This window comes from Phascolarctos cinereus, unplaced genomic scaffold, assembly GCF_003287225.1.
Source record: "Phascolarctos cinereus isolate Bilbo 61053 unplaced genomic scaffold, phaCin_HiC Scaffold_2;HRSCAF=192, whole genome shotgun sequence".
Lineage (NCBI taxonomy): Eukaryota > Metazoa > Chordata > Mammalia > Diprotodontia > Phascolarctidae > Phascolarctos > Phascolarctos cinereus.
The window spans coordinates 158,167,156-158,183,458 of NW_027555625.1; the positions used below are offsets into that span (position 1 = coordinate 158,167,156).

The window sequence follows — 16,303 nt, forward strand, 5'->3', positions numbered from 1 at the left end:
AGTCTAATGAGGGAAGCAACATACAAACATATTGTAATATAATTTTTGTATATTATATTTTAATATATCTATGATTTCTCATATCATAACACATATGATTTCCCATATCACCTCTTGCCTCTGGCTAGAGCCTAGAGGGATCACTGGCCCCAGAATTTAGATCAAGACTGAAATACAGAGTCATAGGATCTCAAAGTAGGAAGGTACCACTGAGATCATCTAGTCTAACTTGCAATTTAGAGTCAAGTGGTACCAACTGCAAAGGTTATGGGGATGTAGGTATAGGGAGCCATTGAGATGATTATAATCCCCGGAATACTGAGTGTCCCTCTCTAGGTTGAAAACTATAATACTTTCAAGGCTAGCTCAATTCATAACTTAATGCCCTAAGCACTGAGCTGTCCTCTGAGAATAAGAGCCCTAAGTCTTCAGTCTCAAGTCTTGATACTGGCAGAAATTAGTAATAAAAATACTAGCACCAGGGGAAACTAGAAAGAACTTCAATTCACACTGGAAAGTTACTTCCAAAAATGAACTCAAGCATTTCACAAAACCAAGTGTGTCTGTGACTCTTTTGTCACATAAATTGGTACCCCTGGGTGCTTACAATCTTACTTTCTCTCCACTATGTTCCTACAGTAAATAGTACTGCACCCCATGAATGAGGGAAGGCTCTGTCAAAGATCAAAAGGGAAAAAACAACAACAACTAGATAAAGGAACCTCAATTAACACATAATGGTGCTAAGATTTTCCTTCAAGTGACATTTCCAGCAACAGTTCATGATCTGTGTATACATTAAGTCAACTCAGAAGAGATTCGAGCTATTTCTTATGGGAAAAAATGAGTTTAGTTGTATCAGTACTCATGAAAATGACTCCAGAACAAGGATTCTTAATGTGGGGTCCATTAATTTCTTTTTATAAATATTTTTGTAACTATAAGTGGTTTCCTCGGTAATCCTATGTATTTTATCTTGTGCATTTAAAAACATTCCGGGGGGCAGCTAGGTAGCACAGTGGATAGAGCACCTGCCCTGGAGTCAGGAGGACTTAAGTTCAAATCTGACCTCAGATACTTAATAGCTGTCTGACTTTGGGCAAATCACTTAACCCCGATTGCCTCCAACCTTTCCCTCCCAAACAACCCTTCCCTCTAAAGAACAAAACATTCTGGCTTCAGCAGACTACAAAGGAGTACAAGATATACAAAGGTTAAGAAGCTGTAATCTAAGAAGAAACCAAATATATAGAATCTTCCAGAAAGAAAAGTCCATGGAGCTCCATGCACTGCCTGCTCTGTTCACTTGAGGGCAGGATATAATTCCTGGTAGTCTAGTATCTCTTCGCCTCAGGGTTTCTATCAGGGGATTTTTGCCATAGCACTTCTGTTTGTCACCTGACATTCTGACTGTTACTCAACTTAAAAGCAAAATGGATAACCACTGGGAGAAAAATAATTTTAAAACAAACAAACAAACAAACAAAAGAGGCAGCCATATATAATGGTAAATGTAAGACTATGTTTTTTGGACACTGCATCTTAATGATAGGTCAATAAAGGTAAGGCAAAGTTTCATTGTCCAGTGATGAAAGTGCTTTAAAAACCCCCCAACAAAAAACCCAAACATATGGCTGGCTCTGGGCTTGCCATCATTCAACAGCTGTGCTGACAGGGAACCCACCAGCTGCTAGCCATGCTACTTACTAAGTACCAGGTTTCTTATTTTCTGTACCTATTTCTGTGCTCTATTTTCTATGGCTACAGACACAATTGTCACTTTAAAAAAAACTCACAAATCAATATGGCACATTGAGGTCAACTTTTTTCTCCAGGCTCTGTAGGAGGCAACTCATAGATATCTCCAGTTTGGGAGAAGGAAGTAAGAACATTATTCTCCCCAGCAAGGACAATTAGAGAGGTTCCTTGAATTAGAGAGGCTCACTGAAATGATCCACCTTGCCTGAAACAGTTGAAATGGGCATTCAGGACTCCTTTGCTGTTTTCAAATGGTCTCCCCATAACAGCTTGAAAAGGTTAATATGAATCACTTTCTTTTTCCTCCCTTTATGATTTAGGCCTTGGTCTCAGGCTCAGGGTTTCCCCATAAATACAAACACACTGCATTTCCTTACAAGAAGGAGCAGCTGGCCTGTGAGGAAATAAACTTCTCATTTCACATTAATAAAAGGAGGGAGGAGGCAGGGATAGTCCTATAACAAAGCTAGATATAAAAACATTCCCTTGGTTATTTCATTTCAACCCGTCCCTCCCTGGACAAGTTTGAAAGTCTTTTCTAAGCTTGTAAATAGAATCAAGCAATGTCTGGCTACTAAGTTCAGCAGTAGGGGCAAGCCAAGGTTGCTGTCTGTACAAACCTTAAGGAGCTAGTTTGTTTGCTTTGCCCCCAACCTTCTCACGTTCAGTCTATGGACAATGGTATGGTCATAACAGATTCCTGGTTTTCTGGATCCTGAACCACCAGGTTTTAATTGGTTTTAGTTCTCAAGCCCCTTCAAAGAGGGTAGAGTTTGGGAAGAGTAAGGGGAAGAGAGGAATTGTGACATTTCTAATTGAGGGTTAACTAATTAAGGGTTGTGGATTCCTGAATGAATAAAAAAAGCACCAAAGTGCTTGCTAAGTGCTAAGTATTGTGCTAAGTGTAGTGATATAAATACAAGCAAGAAAGTAATCTCTTCCCTCAAGGAGCTTACATTCTAATGGGGAAAGCCAACAGACAAGGAATAAGATGGCATAAAGCTTATATAACAAGGTCCTGGGGGAGGTTCTGATGGGAAGGGGATGAAGAGAATAACCAGAGTGCAGGTGGCATGGTTTTTAAATGGACAGGACTTATGCCACACAACAAGATGTATTGATGACCAAAGTCTTAATGAAAATGTTAAAAACATCCTTGGTATAACCTATCTAATCTGGGCATACCTTGAGGGATAATAATTGTTTAGTGATGCGTTATACTTATCTGTGACAGAATAAATCTAACTCTGATGCCCACCAGGAAAGACAACCCAGCACGACATCTACTAGCCTGGTCAATGAGTTTGAGGAGGGCTGTTGATAAGGAAATGGGTCTGAGATGGAGGTCGCCAACCATTTATCAAAGTTTCACTATCAAATGTTCATTTGATGTGGAAAAAAAGCACACCTGGGATAGAAGTACCACATCCCCAAATACAATACAACAATAATAATAATTGATAATATAGTTACATAATATTTGTGGCTTACAAAGCACTCTCTTCACAATGCTGCCTATTAGACAGGTAACACAAACATTACTATCCATACTTCTGAGGTACCTGAGTGAGGACCAGAGAAATGAAGTATCTTGCCTGTGGGTTCATAGTAAGTGACAGAACCAGAACTCAAAGCCACATCGAGTGCCTGTAAATCCAATGCATGGTTCGTTACGCTACTCTAATTCCTGTCCAAGACAGGGAACATGTCTCAAAAGGGACAAGAGAAGCAAGAGAGGGAAGGTCCATCTAGGTAGCCACATGGTCAGCATTTGTGAGGGGTGGCAACGGATGGTAGGAACTGCTCTGGCAGGGACGTTATTTAGAGGAAGGAATCTCAGGGCTGGGAGAGAAGGACTAGCATGGACAAATCAGGAACCCAGGTACTGTTGAGTAAAGAAGGAACTCAGCTGCAGCATTAAGCAGTGACCCTCTAACTAGAAAACTGGGGCAAAAAATTCAGATAAAGACTAACAATAGAATGGACTAAGTGAGGTTCATATGAGGTTCAGCATCATTACATAATTTCTGGTACATCCCTGTAGTGTATTTATTTTAGTGCAAACATATTACTTAACAAATGGATTATTGTGTCCAGTTCTGGAGATTTCATTTTAAGAGGCACATTGGAAAACTAGTTGAGAAATCTGGAAACTACATGACACAGTTGAAGGAACTGAGGATGGTAATGTGGAAAATAGAAGATTGAATGGGGACATGATAATTGTCTTCAAATATTTAAAAACTGTGATGTGGAAGAGGAATGAGACTTGTTCTATGTTGCCCCAGAGATAAGAACTAGGACCATTTTCTGGAAATAACTGGGGAACAAATAGGCTAAATAAAAGGAAGAACTTCCTAATTTTTTATTTTTATTATTTCCTAATAATTTTTGACAATGGAATGGGTTGTCTTGAAAGGTAGTGAGTTCTCTATCATTGAATATGTTCAAGTAGAAGTTGAATGATCATCTGCCATTCAGATATGATAACATTGATATAACATTGAAAGAATCCTAGAGAGAGTGAGTTAGGAATCAAAGCTATCCAAGTGATTGTTAAAATTCACTGAACCTCAGTTTTTTCATCTGGAAAATAAGAAAGTTAGACTACATGGTCTCTAAGGTTCCTTTCCCTTCTAATTCCTATGCTTCTGAAATTTGAATCCTACTTCCCTCATGTACTAGTTGTGTGACCTTAGGCCTCAATGTTTCTATCTGTAAAATAGGTATATTCTCTTTCTCCCTGGCTCGCTCACTCTCTGAGTCTCAGTGTCTCTCTCTGTGTGTCTCTGCTTCTCTCTCTCTCCCTCCCTCCTTGCCTTACCCTTCCTCCCCGGCTTTGGTACTTTGTACTACCTACCTCACAAGGTTGCTATGAGGAAAATACTTTGCAAATAGTAAAATGTCTTCTAAATCTGAGTCAGCTCAACATGGGGGCAGTCTGTCTGCCCTGCCTCCTAACTGCTCACATTACATCAGTGTCTCTGCCTTATTTCTGTCCTTGGTATGAAGTTTTGTCTATGGAGACATTGTACATTCTTTCTATTGCTCTTGGGATTGTTACGAACTTGTTCTCATGTTTTGAGTGGTTGTCTGACATTCTGTACCATATTCCCTGTGAGTAAATTACATCTCTTTGGAAATTCTTTAAAGTCTGACTCGGGCTCAAAATGTCATAGAACCAATCGGAAATAAGGGCAGTAATTAGGACAACTTGGGTGCTGATGAAGAATGTCTTTGCCATTTTCACATTTTCTCTTGCCCTGAATCATGCTATCTACTTCCTGAAGAAGTCCATCTGAAATGTCTTAATTTGGAAAGAAAACATTTTGATTTTGATGATCTTGGCTCAACATGGATAGATTGAAATTAGAGGAGCCAAAGTAACTCTTAAAATTGCAATGGTTGTGGTGTAAGGGCACACTTGTCATAGCTAGGTAGGTAGGTGGTGAGTCAGGCCAGATCCCCTCCCAACGTGTTGTGTGAAGTGTCTGTTTTGTAAATATGTGATGGCAGCCAAAGTAAATAAAGACCAAAAAATTCTGTTCTCTTGCATCAGTCTCCTCTCTAATCACCCAGGCCTAATGCAGACCCTCTGGATTATTGCAATAACTTCTTAATTGGTTTCCTTTGTTTCCAGTCTTTCATCTCTCTAATCTGATATTCTTTAACAAAGACCTGACCATGTCACTCCACCTAATCAAAAAATTTCAATGACTCCATATACATCTGGGGTAAAACAGAAAATCCTCAGGTTTTCATTTGAGGCCCTCCAGAATCTGGCTTTCATTCACCTAAACAGTCTTTGTATCCCATTAGATGTTCTAGGCTGCTAGCTGTTCCCTACTCACAAACTATACTTTATTGTTGTTATTACTGAGTAGTTTTAGTCATGTGCAATTCTCCATGACCTCATTTGGGATTTTCTTGGCAAAGATACTGGAGTTGTTTGCCATTTCCTTCTCCAGCTCATTTTACAGATGAGAAACTGAGGCAAACAGGGTTAAGTGACTTGCCCAGTGTCACACAGCTAGTAAGAGTTTGAGGCTAAATTTGAACTCAGGTCCTCCTAACTCTACCATCAGAATGCTATCCCTTTTGCCACCTAGCTGCCCCACAAATTATACGAGTCAAGTCAACAAGTATTTATTATGTGCCTACTATAATAAACCAGGCAGTATACTATAAGCTGTGGATGAAAAGAAAGGCAAAAAGCAGCTCCTGCCTTTAAAGAGTTCGCAGTCTAATGGTGAAGGCAATACACAAGCAACTATGTACAAACAGGATAAATTGGAGATAATCAAGAGGGAAGGCATAAGCATATTACCTCCCTTGGTGATTTCACTAGCTCTGATGGTCTCAATTACCACCTCCAAGTAGAAGATTCCCGAGTCTATATATCCAGCCCTAGTCTCTCTCCTGAGGGACAGTTGTATATCACCAACTGGCTTTTGGATATCTCTGGATATTTAACTAGATGTCCTGTAGGCTTCTCAAACTTAACAAGCACAAACCAGAAAAGTCATTTTCCTCTAAACTCCTCTATTATAGTCATAGGTACCCCCATTGTCCTGATCTCCCATGCCTGTAACTGGTGTCATTCTCAACTCTTCACTTTTCTTTATACCCCATATCTGATTCGTTGCCAGATTTTGTAGTTCTTACCCTCACAACATTTCCTGTATACACCTGCTTCTCTCTACTCACACAGCCACCACTCCGGTTCAGGCCTTTATCTTCTCTCAATAGAAAGCTAATGCAAGAGCTTTCTAATTGATCCCTCTGTCCAATTCTAATTAATTTCCTACTCAATTGCCAATGTGCTTTTCCTCCAGCATGGCTCTGACCATGACCATGACCTCCACCCCACTCAACAAATTCCAGTGGCTCCCTATTACCTTTAGTATTCTGTTTGGCTTTAAAAACCTGTCACATTGTACCCTCTCACTTCCTTTCCAGTCTCCTTACACACATGACCCCCCCCATATACTCTACAAAACAACATTTTCTTTCTTGCTAGTTCTTAGATGCAATATTCCACATATTGTCTCTTTACCAATGCATACACCTAGAATATTCTTCTTTTTCATCTCTGCCTCTTGGATTCACATCACATGCTGCCATTCGTAGAAGACTTTTCTGAGTCCTTCCAGATGCTAATGCCTTCCCCTCTGAGATGACCTTCCATCTATTGACTCTCTGCCCCACTCTATATTATGTATATATGTGTATGTCTTTCTATCTATCTATCTATCTATCTATCTATATCTATCTATCTATCTATCTATCTATCTAAAAAGCACTTACTTATTTACATGTTGTTATTCTCACAAGAATGTAAGTCCCTTGAGGGTAGGAACTGTGTTTTTGCTTCCCTTTGTATCCCCAGGTCTTAGCACAGTGCCTGGCCCACAGTAAGTCCTTAATAAATGCTTGTTGACATTCTATCTTCAGCCTCCATACCATTGTCCAGGCCATCCCAGAAAACATCTGTCCTCTCTGCCTCTTGAAATCCTTTTGTTCCTTCTAGACAGGGCTCAGGTGCCCTCTCCAACACAAAGCTTTTCTGGACTCTTTACAGTTAGGTCTGTGTTAACACACACCTCCTCTCTCTTAAAATTACTCTCTTTTTGTTTCAGATACTTTGTATTTATTTATTTGTGTGCATTTTACGTGTAAACCTTAAAACAGAATGTAATCTGTTTGAAGACAGGAACTATTAATAATATAAACCTAATAAGCTGTGAAATTTTAGTCTGAGGATCAATAGGGATGGATATGAAAGGAAATAATATTGGCAAAACAGAAACTGATTGGCATCCCTTATGGATGGCAAAATCATGCTGAGTTTTCTGGCAGTGGTAGGAGCTACAGGGAACTGTTATCTCCCCAAACTGGGATCCCCACAATCACTGAGCAAGTTGTATGTCAGTGATCTGTAAAGTGTCCCTAAAATTGTATGATTCTCCTGTTTTCAAGGATTATCATGATGCTTAATTAGATGAAAAGGAAGGTAAAGTAATAAGCATGTATATGGAGCCTACCATGTGCCAGGCACTATGGTAAGCACTTTTTACAAATATTGTCTTGTTTGATCCTTACAGCAACCTTGTGATGTAAGTGCTACTATTATCCCCATTTTATAGATGAAGGAAACTGAGGCAAACAGAGATTAAGTGACTTACCAGGTTACACAGCTAGTAAGTGTCTGAGGCCAGATGTAAACTCAGGTCTTCCTGACTCCAGGCCCAGCATTCTATCCACTGTGTCATCAGTTACCTCTGGGACTGGATATTGCTTCCAGCTGCCCGAGGCTCATGTCCTTTTCCTCACATTTCTTCAACTGTGTATCCAAGAGCAGGGTTACTGCCACTTAAAAGAAAAATCAAGTAACTCTTGGATTTCCTACAGTTCTATTAAATGAGACAAAGTCCCATTCCCTTGTATTTCTCCCTGCAAACCCAAGTTTAGGTAATGAAACCATTACAGTACAGCCGTAATCACCTTAAATCATTTTTAATGGTCCTCACTACCTGCTGATTTAAAAATGACTACACTTTGGTAGGATGGATCACAATAGCTCAGAGCACAGATGGTACAATTCAATCAAAAGCCATGTTCTCCAAGACATGAGTGGCATGCTTGTACACTGTGGCCAGATTAGAGAACCCTGTAGCTTTTATGTAAGGATTCTGGGACAGTTTACAGGAAATCTGTTTGGGTAAATGCTTATATGGGTTACATTTTCTGCTGTCCTGCACAACTCCCCTCTACCTTGGTCCCGGGGGAAGAAATGTAGTATTCAACAAAACTTTCACACTCAAAGATGACTGCTTCATTTGAGGCAGGTTAGGCATTTCATGGCATGCCTTTCTCTTTATTGGGTCCTTATTTCTGAATGTAGACAGCAGTTCCAGAAAAGATTCTTGGCCCTTCATTGCTTAGCTCTGATCTGAGTTGCTCTCTAGTACCATCTCCTTACTTTTATCATTTAAAGGCTATCCCACTCCCCAGCTATTTCCTCCTGAATAACAAATCCTTTCCTATGGGTAATCCATCAAGTCTTTCAGAGACAAGGGAGAATTTTTCTTTTTGTTCCTGGTTTCTGTTATAGCTCTGAAGTTCAAAGGTTGAAAGAATTATAGATTTAGAGATGGAAGAGACATAAGAAATCATTTATTCCAACCTCTTCATTTTTACTAATGAGGAATCTGAAGTTCAGAAGAGTTAAATGAGTTGCCCAAAGTCACACGGATACCGACAGATTGGGGATTTGAACCCAGGTCATTTGACCAAAAACAAAGTCTTTCTGATATCCCATACTGCCTCCTTGAGTTGCCTGGTTAGGTTGCCATCTTGGGAATGGATTTCCTCCTAGGACTTTAGGAAAGGACTTCCTCCTAGGACCCTCCTGCTAATAGGCAGAGATGCCTAGGTTGGGAGAACAGGTTATGATTCAGGAAGCAAAGGATAAAGGATGATAGCATTTTAGAGCTAAGGACAAGCTAGAGAGGTCAACTAGTTTGTTTTCCTATTTTCACCCCCACAGTTTTATAGATGAGAGTTTCACTGACTTACCCAAGCTCACACAGCTCATTAAAAAAGCTAAAAGCAAAGTATTACATAGACATTGGCTAAGTTTTTCCAAGCCAAGATGCCAAAGAAAACTAAGAGAAGTGGGAGGAAATTGAAAAGAAATTTTCATGGTCACAATCCAAACCATTTTGTCTAATGTCATTCTACTGAGCAAAGCAAATTGCTATTAGTCCTTTGGGGCACATGTATAATTCCCCCTTAACATTAACATAAATTATATCTATCCACTGAGAAAACATTGACATCTGAGCTAACTACTTTTCAACAATACCTTCCTCTGCTTAATCTTTTATGATCATTGTGAGGTACCATGTATAAAGAGTTTTTTAATTGACATTAACACCTGATGGGTTGGAGACTTCTGAAAACAGAGAAACTGATCATACAGCTGCCCCATCCCAAATTACCCTGCTGTACTCAGGCTGAGACATTTACTCCAGGCTATGTATAATTCCTTCCAGCAGATATACTGGACTACATTTTGAGAATGCCATCCAAATTGACTTCAAGATTAGCCAAGAAGATTTGGTCTTGGGTTTTAAGTATCCAAGATTCTTTGAAATTACAAGCTCTAACACTGAGAAAGCTATGCTATACATTTTGAATTAATAGAATTACTCAATTGTGACTCCTTCTGAAACAAATCCATTAGTGTGAATTCTGAAAGGTGGAGTGAAGAGTCCTTGTATATATTTTTTCCCTTTTCACCATTGTTATCAGATAAAATGAAATCAAAGGTCACGTGTTATACTAATAGAATTTGGTTTCAAGGTTCTCTATCCTTCCTTAGTGTCCTATCTGGGCCTACCGTAGTAATTAATTGGTTCAGATTAAAGAAATCCAGGACTGGTTGTTTAGCCAAAACCAGGTAGGTCTGTCAGAAGAGGGGATCTGAACAAAGGTACATGACTAGGGGGCTGTTAATCTCAGGATAAGAATGTAGTAATATAAACTTGGAAAGAAGATCTGAAATCTGGATATTAGACTATGTGTTGGGTGTGTTGGTATTTAATTAAGGGATGATCATCCAGGAACTATAGTAAACAGAAAAATTAGGCTGCTTCTGTGTTACCATGTTTAGCACTTCATCCCCTCCATCTGTTCAAGGGTATTCCTGGAGGCTTAACTGGGGGAGGTGCCACCTGATTACAAAAAACACACCAAAGCTAGGCATCATTTAAAATATGTAAAAGCTCTGATAATTTAATCATTGTTTGGGGAGATGTGGGAAGTTCAACCCCCTCCAGAGCCTCCTTTCCTGTTGTACACAATCCTTCTAGACAAGAATTCACAGATCACTACCCCCAGCCCCAAAGTTTTCCCAGAGGGTTCAGTCAATCAATTGATAAATATTTATTAAGCACCTACTATGTGCCACACACTGAGCTAAACAATGAGAGGCAAAAGTTAGGTCTTGACTTCAAGGAGCTTGCAATCTAATGGGGGAAATTTGTGAGCAAATATATTCAAAGCAAGCTATATAAAAGACAAATAAGGAAATACTTAATAGAGGGAAGCAACTAGAATTAAGAGGACTTCGAGATAATAGTATTATGGTGACATCAGGAAATTCAGAACAGAAAAGAGAATCCTTTAAACCATACAAAGCATTCCTTGGGTAAAAAAGATGCCCTTGTACAATGCTCTTAATCTATAACTTAGTGCTTCTGACTGAACATTTAAACTGGATGACTTGGAGCTAGAGGAGAAGGCTCAAGCAGAGGTGGGGAACCTGTGGCCTCGAGGCCACTGTGAAGTTTGGATTCAGTCAAAGGGCCACACTTGAGGACCTAGAGGGCCACATGCAGGTTCCCTGCCCCTGCCTCAAAGGGTACACATTTGAGATGCTGCAGATTCCTAAGCCTAGGGAATATGCAGATATATGACCTCTGTAGGTACATAGCAGGGAAGTGGGGGATAGTCTTGGGCTTTGTGTGTTTTTGCCTATGAGGATGTGGTGAGTTAACAAGAAAGGTCAAGGTTGGAAACTTTCAACAAGGGGCAAGCAAATTGCTATAATGCCAATGAACTTGACTTCTGAACTTCCCACCAGAACATGAATCGCCTGCCAATGACAACAAACAGAGTGGATTCCTAATCTGTGATCAGAGCAAATGATTTACTTTGTAATGTGGTAATGGATTTCAAATGTGTTGTGCTCTAAATACCAAATCTTGGCATATAATTTTATATTTCAGATAGCCAGTGTGAAGGGTTCTTAAATTCAACATGCAAATCCATTACTAACAGACACTAGAATCACGTTGTATTAAGAGATGTGGCATTTTTCTTTTTGCTTCAAAAAACAATTTGTAGGACTGCAATCCTGCTGCTGCTTCATGGTGGCCTGAAAAACCCACTCCTTGAGTTTGCTTTGAGGATTCAGTTATAGTCTTCCTCTCTCATTCACACCCAGAACACCTTAGGTGATCATAGGACCTTTGGCATGTTTGCAAGTTGCAAAGGCAACAGATATTGAATTATACCAAATCAATCAAATCTCTAATTTAGATGGGAGCACAGAGCTTACAGTCGAATTTCTTTATTTTCAGATGGATAACTTATCTAATTGTATCAAGTCTGACACAGTAGAATGCATTCCAAAAAAAAAGTACATAGGCCATCAATGGCAATTTTTCTGACCAAATGAAAATGTAAAATAGCATAAATAAAAAACTTAGAGAGAACAAAGATTAGATTTATTAATTAATTTGTCAAGATATTAGGAGACACCCTGTTTTCCAGAGCTAAGGCCCAGCAAGCAAGCTGTGCTCTGAGCTTGGCATAACAACAATCCTTCATGCTCACCCTCTGGATGATCTCACCCTCTAACAAAATCATGGCATTACTGTATTGCTTTGACCAGGACCAGGTATTCTCAGACAAGTACCGGACAAGCTTGGATAGGTTCTGGTCACGAAGCCCTGCAACGAATCAAACTTGTCCCATTGCTGCTGTTACCCCTCATTGTCAGGGCTACAGCTCCCTGTGCAGCCATTGGTATAAGTATCAAGGTTTAGCTCCACTAAAGTGGGCCTCCCCACTAGGGGCAGGGCACCAGCATATTTGTCCTTCCTTGCAAGCCCATTTCCCTCACTTTGAAATTACACTTCTGTTTGATTCCTGATTCTCTTGTTTCTAGTCTGCTCTGTTCAGCTCTGGCCATCCACAGGTTAGAGGCTGGTTCAGTTTGGTTGACAAATTCAATTTCTGAAATCAGTCCTCAACGATGATACTGCAGTGAAACTGATGCCGCCCACCTCTGAGAGTGCTTCCCAAGATGTAATGTGGCATCATCTCATTTATTTCTGAATTGCTCTCCCACTGATCAGATAGTACAGAAAGCAAATATTTGTCCTCTGCCTCTGAGAGTTAATGACAGCAAAGTTCCCTCCCTTGGTGTGATTTTTTACTTCATAATACTGTCTCTTCTCCTCCTTCCAAAGAAAATACAACATGAAGCTATGTTCTAGGTTGCCCTTGAGTTGGAATACTTCCACTCAAGAGGCAAGGCAAATTCTTATGGAATGAGACTCCAGAATGAAGTTTCAGAGATGGAGTTTTAGAGGCTGAGGCCTGTAGGAGTTTTTGCCCTTCTTTGTGATATCACTGGGTAGAGGTGGAGGAAAAAGTTGCTAATCTGCACAATGGTGAAATGGGATCTTGACTCTTACTGAGAGTTCACATATTGGCTCTGCTACTTTCTAGTGGGGTGGCCTTGGTCAGGTCACTCAACTACTTTGGACCTTAGTATTCTCAACTATAAAATGAGAGGGATAGGTGTGACAACCTCCGTGATACTTTCCAACTCTAAGTCCTATAAGCTTATTGAAAAAAAATTCTATTGGGAAATAAGCATGATAGATATAGGGTTCCCCATGGCACATTCCCTAGAGTCTTTTGGAGAACATCTATAGGTTGTTTCAAGCCTGGAGAAGTAGAAGTGGATGGATTATAAAAATAAAGTGTTTCTGAAGGGACCATATCGAGCTCTGGCAAATGAGAGTGAATTTTCCGGGAAACCTCTAAGTGGACATGGAGAAATGATTCATAGAAGGAAGAGTTGGCACATATTCAGCCACATAGATACAAGCAAATTGCTCTCATATAATATCTATATGGCTTCTATGAACTTATGGGTCTAGGGAGAGAGAGGGGAAAACCCTGATAAGAAACAGAAAGCACTGTCCAAGAAATCTAGCAATCAATCTGTTTTATGCAAGGGTTCTTGCCAAGTCAGTAATTAAAATGTGCTGTCAATGAATTATAAAGCATAAATGTGTCAGAGCCAATCCATTGCAAATAAGCAAGATGGCATTTGGAAGACACTTCCCAGTCATTTGTTTAATTTCTTTACATCATTTCCTCTCCTTTTTGGGTTTGCTTTTGAGTTGGACTCCAGGTACAAATGAATAACCAACTAATCACAAAACTAATGATGACAGGACTAATAATTGCACTGCTAATAGTGACAGTGCTAATTAAGATAATGCTTATAAAAACAAACTCCCCTTCAGGACTTGACTCTCAATCTTTGAAAGCTATAAGAAAATTCTAAACATATCTTTGGGTAAGTCAAGTGTGAAAAGCATCAAGAACAAGGATGGATATTTTTCCTTTTGCTCCAGTTGTGTCTGTAGGAGACAAAAAACAGTCCCAAAGTGAGGCCAACTCTAAGATTAAGGATAAAAGGTGATTGAGGCAGAGGTCAGCAAAAAGAAGAGCCTCAAAGATTAAAAGCGTCATTCACAAATGAAGCTGACAGGACTCTATATTCCTTGGTTGTGGGATCATTAGTTACTTACAGGAACCCCTCCTGGGATTCTGACTCCAAAATTCTATGTTCATATCCTACATGGGCATCTGGAGATGACTTAGGCTTTGCTCAGATAAAAGCATCTCTATCCAGTTCACCGAGAAGAGCCAACTTTAAATGTAATTACTGGAAAATAATTACCTAACTTGAAAATCATAATATGTTATGCAAATATATTGAAACAAGGAAGGAAGAAGCTAGAGGTAAAGTAGTAGAATGATGACCCTCCTCAGGTTTAGTGGGGAAGAATTTATCAGAGCATTTTCAACACCACCTAGGAGTGAGAGCTTCAGTAAGAGCAGGGTGATTCAACAAGTTATCATGGCTGAGTTGACAATATTCCTGAAGAGCAATTAACCCCTGTTATGAGGCAGCATCCACATTATTAATCAGATATTCCAAGTACTTCAATGTTAGCTTTCTATGGCCTAATGAAGACAGTCCAACCTCCTTAATTTGGCATTCAAGGTTTTCCATGGTCTGTCGCCATGCAATACATACTTTACTTATCTCAAGCTGCTATCTTCCAAACTGGACTATTTGCCATCCCCAGTACACATCCCTTGATTTGCTGCTTCTGTGACTTTGCTCATGCTGTTACTTATGCCTGGGATGCCATCCTTCTACAATGCCAGGCATTGAACCTCTTCAATGCCTTATTTTCCCTCACTCCATAAATCCAATCAGTTGTTAAATCTTGCTATTTCTACCTCCACAAGGCCTTTCACATCTGACACCTTCTCTCTTTATTCACATACCTACCACCTTGGTTCAGGTCCTCATTACCTCTCACCTAGATCATGGCAGCAGCCTCTCCATGCCTTAGACCAATAGCGCACTATATGCTCTGGTGCTAAAGTGATTTTGCTTAAGCAGAGATCTGACCATGTCTGTTACTTCCTAGTCAGTCCACTCTAGTGGCTTCCCATTGCCCCTAGGATAAAATATAAACTGCTCTGTTTAGATTTTAAATTCCTTTTCAACCTTATCCCAAACTATCTTTCCAACCTCTTTGAACATTACTCTCCCTCATATTTTCTATGATCTAGCTAAATTGGCTTTCTCTGTTCCTAACATAAGACCAGGGATGTGCTGTAACCAACTATTGAGAGCCCACTGTTAAATTTTCAGCATAAGTCCTTCCACTTCTTAAATCAACAAATTCTACAAATCAGGGATTGACTTGTTTTATTGATTGTATAGGTTTTGGAAAGTGGTGGAGAAAATGTTAATAATACAGTTTAAGCTTAAAAGTATCCTTTGGGCACAATTTTGTTTTATATTTCAAAGATTCAGTTGTTAAATATTTATTAGCACATCCTGTGCCTAATCTGATACCACCTATTGGCTTCTCCCATCTCGAAACGAGCCTCTTTATTTTCTTGTATACTTACTTCTAGGAAATGCCCTACAACTTCACAAAAGGTGTATAGATATCAGAGATCCATGCACAGTCATGAATGAAATACAAAGCCCACAGAACTTTTCCTATTGAATGTATATACCATTTGTTATTCCAAACTCACTTAAGCCAAATACCAAGGCATAGTAGGAATTTAAATGAAATGAACAATCAATATATAGTCAACGGACAGCCAAAGAAAGTGATTGAGAGTTGGGTAAGGGCTATTTAGGATTGGGTTTAATAATACACATTTAGTTTCAGTTCACTTCCTTTCCCATGAAATAATCCTGGTTCATTCAATTCAAACCAGTTCCAAGCTAGCTACCTTGAACAAATTAGCATGAAGCCACAATTTGGGTATGAATAGTTTCAAAATAACCCACTGAGATGGAGGAAAAACAAAAGTAACTAGTTACTGCTTTTCAGTCAGGATTTAGATGGATTACTGACCAAGTTTGGAATCTGAAACATCAATATGTTGACATAACTTGACATATGTTGAGAACATTGGGTCTTAGTCCTGGCACACCAGCCCTTTGGTTAAAATCTGCCATGTCTTTGAACTCCTATGGAAACAACAAGTCTTCCCATGATAGTCCAGCTTCTTGTCTTACCTGCCCAGCAAAAAGCCCACAGACACCAATGATGCAGAGAATATTGAAGACAGCTGAGCCAACGATGGTTCCAACACCCACATCCCCTTTAGTGATGAAAACACCTGGAAAAAA

At 39.6% G+C, this 16,303-nt stretch overlaps 1 protein-coding gene across 2 annotated transcripts in view; it reads right to left on the reverse strand.

The window, feature by feature from the left end:
- Nucleotides 1-16,303, reverse strand: part of SLC24A3 (solute carrier family 24 member 3) — a 745,252-nt gene that overhangs the window by 191,267 nt on the left and 537,682 nt on the right. For both annotated transcript variants that reach the window (XM_020986733.2, XM_020986740.2), the window contains exon 6: nt 16,190-16,293. In XM_020986733.2, the coding sequence (XP_020842392.1) occupies nt 16,190-16,293 (104 nt within the window). The remainder of the gene's footprint in view (nt 1-16,189; nt 16,294-16,303) is intronic.